This window comes from Drosophila sechellia, chromosome 3R (genome assembly GCF_004382195.2).
Source record: "Drosophila sechellia strain sech25 chromosome 3R, ASM438219v1, whole genome shotgun sequence".
In the NCBI taxonomy this organism is placed as follows: domain Eukaryota; kingdom Metazoa; phylum Arthropoda; class Insecta; order Diptera; family Drosophilidae; genus Drosophila; species Drosophila sechellia.
The window spans coordinates 11,846,978-11,853,833 of record NC_045952.1 but is presented as its reverse complement, the minus strand read 5'-3'; the positions used below and the strand labels follow the sequence as shown (position 1 = coordinate 11,853,833).

The following is a 6,856-nucleotide window of genomic DNA, read 5'->3' as shown; positions in this document are numbered from 1 at the left end:
ATTAAACAAACATCCCCAGCTGAGCCCGGATTTTTCCGGGGTGGCTGCTGCCACCATGGACCGCCATGTTGGCATCGATTTTCCATGCTGCTCCGTGGAGTCTCTAGCATGGCGAACAGGATTTCCTCTTCTGCCCGCCGGCCGTGTAGATACAGATACGAATGCTGAAAGGCAGCCTCCTATAGGCAGTGCCTATCACTCTATTGAAATCTACAGCAAAGCTCAACAATTCCTACACAGCGACTTCCTGCGCGACTCAAACACCCAAACACCCCTTTTCGATCTGAGGTCCTGGCGAGGGATCATGAATCAGCCGAATGGCCATAATTCAGCTGGCAGATAAAGCTATTACCGCCATGCCGGATAAGTGCGCAGTCGGCGCAGAACGCTAGCGCTCCAAGCGGCGCTGTCCCCGTTAGATTAGAATTTAAATCCGGTGGCAGGGCAAAACCACCCACCAATCCACCCACCAAGCACTCACCACCCAGCCAGCAACCCTGCTCTCGCACAAGAGCGAGTACAAAGGACGCGACTCGCTAGGCCATTAAGGATATCACCCCGAATGGCCGGGAACTCCGGTTTCAGCCGTCCTGGATGGGGCATCGTTCCAGGCGGGTGGTTTTGCCCATGGTGCTCCTTGTGCTCCCCGTTTCCTGGACAGCGCAGCTTAATACAAACATTGAATAAATCTCATTGCGGCGTTTATTTTAATTTCTACGTAAACATAAACTACGAGCGCCAAGGGAGCGGTCGTCCTTTTCGCGAGATGGTGATTTCACGCAGCAGGATACACAGACAGGACACCGGGACACCAGCTCGTTCTGCGGAATTTATGCCATTATATATTCCAATATACCGAGCATTTATAATTTCTCATTTTAATACGTTCGAGTTAAGCTTTTAATTAAACGCTTATATGGAGTACATTGAAATTTATTTTGAATCAAGACCTTAAAAAGAAATATTTTCAGATTGTAAGCAAATTTTAAAATATTAAATTTGAGATAAAATAATACTTATTAAAATATTCTTAATATTGAATTGATATTTATTAACTCAATAGTTCTATATATGAAAAGATTATTCATGAGATTAAATCCAGTAATTTAAGATGCCATCTACGAATCCATTCCCTAAACATATTTCATTTGACTGCTGACTTGGCCTTTCAGGAATTTGTTTGGTACATTTGCATGCATAATGACCAATTAATATTTACCAACTCGGTGTTTGCGACTGGGACACCGACACCCCGGGCACGTTCGATAACCTTTTCGTACCCAATTGCAATGTTACCCTAATGAACTGCCGCCACTCGAGGCCAAAAGATAGGTCCGTGGCACGGAAAAGGGGCGGTTGGCTGAAATCAGCAACTTAATGTTGCATTTTATCGCCAAGACGCTCTGGTTCCCTCACCTTATCGCATCCAAGGCAGATGAGGCCGGAGCCGAGTTCCTCCCCTCTTCGGTGGTGGGAAGATGGGAAAATGGGAACGAATTCGGCAGCATGTTTGTATAAATTTTTTATAGGTAATACACTTAAGGAAACGACACTTAGAGTCATCATTACAAGCGCTTCGGCTGCAATAACAGGCCATCTTGCACATAGTTTTCGCAATTTACTTGATCCCCGGCGTGCGTCCTGGATCTATGGAGGGGTGGCCGGGACTGCTCCTGGTAACTGCTGGCCTCAAGTGCCCGAGCCAGTCGATTAGCCGTTTTAGGCAAACTTCGGGCCGCAAGCGATGGCGTTTTCATCATCCGCTATTGGCCATTAAGGACACCGGTGGCAGGTTATGAGCTTGGTACAAAATATGCCAGAGTTTTAATCTTAAAGAGGGGGCCCGTTTAAGTTCCTCCTTGATATATTTTCCAGACAAAGATGTCCAGACGGCGTATCCACGCTCTACGCCCCGGTGATTCCGAATCGCCTCTAATAATGCAATTGATTCTTGATTTGCACTCTCCATTTCGAAATTGGCCGCCGGGACAGAGGGGAACTGGGAAAGAGGGCAGACGAACCGTCGCGAGGGCAACGTGCACATTCCATAAATCCCCGCTTCATTTTCGCTACATTAAACGTCAAAATATGAACCCATTTGTGAAACATTTTTGCCGCTGCCGAGCGTCCACAATGCCAGTAGTCCGTGTCCATTATAACTACAAAAACAAGGGCGACGGCAGCAGCAACAACAGGCGACGCCCTCGCCGGCAGAGCGATATTACGGCAATAACGAGACGGACAAAAGGAAAACTAGAAAACGCGGTAAGGTCCGCGGAAGGAAAAGCCATCCTCGATGGTCGACCTTTGAGTGGGCTTTTTCTGAAATCAAACAAACGCATATCGGACATAAGATGAACAGGTGCTAGCTTTGTTCTTTAAAATTTTTTAAGATAGGCAAACTCGAGAAAAACTTGTGATTGGGCACATCGGGCGAAAATGCTAAAAGGAGGCCGCTGTAGTACAAGCAATTTCATCTTCTTATTCATGAATTTCCGGCGGAACGAGTCCACTGAGTGTCATTCCCGCCGTTGTCCTCAATCGGAAAGAGGGGCGCAATCGAAATCGAGTCGATGAGATGCGCATGTTCCACAAAAAAGCAACAATGGCATCTCATATGAGGCATGCAGCAAGCCCGTCTCCGGGGCTTTGACTCCCGCTGCAATTACGAGTATTTTTTAACTGCTTATTGCGTTTTCGTCCTTCCCATCCAAACCCCCAGCACGGGCAGCCATTGGGGTCCGGATATGAGTGCCAGCAACAAGCAAACAAGGACCAACAACTGAATTTCATTCGATTTCAATGCGAAAGGGGATCTCGAGAGCTCGCCATATAATAAAAATTAACGATACACGCATACCCAGTTCACGAAATGTTGGCCTTTATATAAAGTATCTTATTTTTTCTGTGTTTTTTTTTTGGCTTGGTGGTTGGTTCGAAATTTCAATTTCGTTGAAAACTGAATTGCGCTGTCAAGAGGTTTCCACACTCCTACGTTTTTAGGTGAATGCTTAAAATGAAAAAGGACATAGCTTTAAGTTTTTGCAGATAGCTTACGTTCAAGTTTCCTAAAAACTATAACATACTTTCTAATAATTCACTAATATACTAAGTTACTCTATACACTCTGTGCACACACATAGCTTTAAGATCCCATTACCCAAACCATATAAGCATGACTTTTTCAACGACATCACCACCCGAAATCAGAACATCATTAAAAATCGCTGCTTCACTTTTCTCAATTAGCCGCTGTAGTATCGTAAGTCTGAGACTAAAATCTAATTTAGTTCGATGGGAAATGTTCCATAAGGCAAAGGAAGCTTGCTTCCCCATGATTTTTTCGCACACCAAAGAAACCTTGCACCCGAAGGAGGTCGTAACAATATTTTCACGTTTTTCCCAAGTCCGGGAATGAGTTTTTGAAATTTATTTTGGGTTCCGGGTGGAGGGAAGGGAGCCATCCAATCCGAAATGCGGCCTCGTGGAGAGGGCAACCAACAGGCGAGTGCCATTATTTTGATACTCAGGGCTATTAACGTTAATTTTCGTTAGTTACGTAATACGTATTCGAAAGCACCTTACACCCCACCCACACCCACACACAAATACCAGGCCATATACATATATATCGAGTTCCATTACGGAAAATCCCCTTCCCGCTTTCCACATTTTCCACTTGGGGGCAAAGCAAGCATCCACCATGCGTGCACATGCGATGTGTGGAACAGCTTAACCCCACACCGCCCCAGTGTGCCCCCAGAATCCTCATCCCCATCCTCATCCCCGCCACCTGCTCCTCTGCTTTTCCTGCCATTTCCCGGGTGTCTCAGTTTGTCCGGAGGCCGATGGCATTAAGGAGATTTACGAGTACATGATTTTGCATGTTCGGTGCCCCCGATGCCATTTAGATTCGCTTAGGTACATTTTCATCCTGGCACCCACACACGATCCCCGCTTCATATACGTATACGAACGGGTACGTGTGTGTATTTGCGTACGCATTTAATGGCCCATTAGTGCTATCAAATACGCATAAATATCTGCACTTTGCCAGAAGTACACCCGGACAGATACCCGTGCAAATTCAAAACACAGCCTCGGATGCGAGTTCGGAATAAATACCCACCCACCCAAAGTCCGGTTGTACATGTGCCCATGGGTTGGGAGCGAACAAATATTTGCAGATGCCAGTTTATGGACGACTCGATGTCCCTTTTCAGCTCAGTTGGGCGGTACGAGGATTTGGAAATGCAATATTGTAAATTGCTTGCCCACAATCCCCTCATTGCTTTGGGCTTTATACTGGGATATTTTGGCTGGGAATATCATAATGATCATATATCATATAATTACTGGGCGTGCTTTCAGGTTAACCAAATGTTTGGAAAGTGCTCTTAAGCCCATTTTGCACATTCAAGGCATATTTCGCCCATATATTACCCGGCCTAAAGTGATCGTGTTCAACATTTTATTTTGACTCCTCAAGTTAACATCATTGATAAACGACTAAAATTTACTTTTAGCGAATTGCGAAGAATCAATTTAGGAAATTTTACACCGTAGTAGCCCAAACGAAATTGTCCTTAAATTTGGAAAATTGGATTCTAAAGTAGTTGTATTCTTATTTTTAATACAAATGAGGAAAGGGGGAAATCAAGATGCGGAACCGGTCGATCCCCGCCAATCTTCGACGAAGGGTGGCGCTTGGTTTGCGAAAACGCCGTCTGAACCGCCGCCAGGACATGTAGAGCCAGCTCCGGTCCGCCAAAAAATAAACAACGTGGGTCTCTACAAGGCAACCTTGTACAGCAACATAGGGTCCTTTTTCTTCGGCATAGCAGTGGGCTGGTCAGGAACTGCGGAGAGGTGTGTGATGGAGCAGCACTCCTACAGCTTTCAACCCACGTCGTTGCAATGGAGCGGAGTTTGCATATTGCTGACACTCGGGGCGGCTCTCTGGTGTCTGCCCATGGGGATGATGGTGCGACTCTGGGGCTGCAGGCGTACCATCCTCATCCAGCTACTGCCGAATTTCCTGGGATGGTTCCTCACGGTCTTCGCCCGAAGTGTTCCGATGCTCTATGCCGGCCGCTTTTTCCTTGGAATGTGCGGCGGAGCCCATTGCGTGGTGGTGCCCATCTACAACGCCGAGATCAGCCCCATTAAAAAACGAGGAGCCATGGGCGTAGTATTCGAAGGGGCCTGCATTTGTGGGGTGATCTATAGCTTCACAATGTCCCTTTTCCTTGAACTGCGAACCATTAACTACGTGAATTTGGGCCTGGTTGCACTGGGCCCTTTGCAGATTCTCATGCCGGAGTCGCCGGCGTACTTTGTGGATCATGATAACATTCCAGAGGCGGAGGACTCTCTGAGATTTTTGCGTGGCCAGGAGTATGATACCAGGAGAGAGATCGACCTTCTCACACGGGATCCCACAGAAAGTGAGCGGGAAGTGCGCCAAGGACCGCTGCTGGGCTTCAAGTACAAGAAAGTTCGAAGAAGTCTGGCGCGATCCTTGGCGATTGCCTTGCTCCAAAAGCTGTGTGGTGCCCTGATCTTTATCTTCTATGGCCTTGATATGATGGATTGTCTAAGGATTGGGCGAGAGTTTGCATTGGTCTTATGTCTGGGAGTGGTTCTAGGTTTTTTGGCTTGCTTTTTTCTCGTAGATCGGTTGGGCCGTCGACCGCTGCTGATCTTTTCATCGGCCGGAATCTTTTTTGTGTCCATCTACCTTGGATTGCACTTTAAGGTATGGATGAAGATGGGCTTGACCGTCATGTCCTGGATTGCACTCTTCTGCATAGCTATTTTTGTGGGCTGCTACACCGCCGGAGTGGGTTCGCTCACCTGGGTGCTCAATGCGGAGCTCCTTGTGAGGCCCATGCGACCATTGGGCTGTTCTATTGTTTGTGCCTTCAACTGGCTGACCGCCTTCTTTGTCATCTGCTGGTTTGGCAGCCACGGGGTCAAGTGCCAGCCTTACCTGTTCCTGCTGTTCGCCATCATCGCTTCGCTCATCCTGCTCTTCTCGCTGATCTACATCCCGGAGACCAAGAAACTCTCCTCGGCCAAGATCCAACAAAGAATGGGCGGGTTCATGAACCGGCCGGCAGTGATCACATTCACATCCAGCAGCGACTCCTCGGACGCTTAGTGTTTGAGATATCAAAGAAATCCAAGTGATACTTGCAAATGGTCAATAACTTAGTAATCAAGGTATAAAAACATTAAATTAAATGTAATGGGTTAAACCCAATGAGGGAAGCACTTTTGCTGTTCGTGATGTATCGCTTCTGATAAAGATGAATGAGTAATATATTAGTGCTATTAGCAAATTAATGAGAATATATATCTATTTGCTGTTCTTCGTGCCATATTTGTTAGTACATTGTATTAATCAATACTAAGCATTTACTTATTTATGGCGCTTATAAGCAAATTTATGAGATTATATATATATTTGCTGTACTTCGTGTCATATTTCTTACTACATTGTCTTAATCATTACTAAGCATTTACTTATTTATGCCACTTGTGTGGCGACATTTTCTGTTTTGTGCACTTTTCCTTGCGCGCGTAATTAAAAGTTATGTTTTGCACTGTAAATTCATTGGCGGTGCTGGCACATTTATGAATTTATGCGCTGTGTGTGCTGAAAGCTGCGCCAAGGCAAACACAAACTGGGATCGGGTTCCACTGGCGTTCTGGTGCGAGTATAAATATTAATTTGCATTTTGCCACATGATTTAGACGGCCATAAAGTCCAATTAATGAGCCACTGCAACTGGGTGCCTCATTGAGATAAATGGCAGAGAAGGAGCTGCGATGGCCGACATACTTCGTCTCG

General features: G+C 46.1%; 1 protein-coding gene across 1 annotated transcript; it reads left to right on the top strand.

The window, feature by feature from the left end:
• Positions 1-4,579: 4,579 nt before the first annotated feature.
• On the top strand, positions 4,580-6,313 carry LOC6616833 (glucose transporter type 3). Its single transcript, XM_002041133.2, has one exon. It carries the CDS (start codon positions 4,640-4,642, stop codon positions 6,161-6,163), a length of 1,524 nt encoding a protein of 507 aa, XP_002041169.1. The 5' UTR covers positions 4,580-4,639; the 3' UTR covers positions 6,164-6,313.
• Positions 6,314-6,856: the final 543 nt, after the last annotated feature.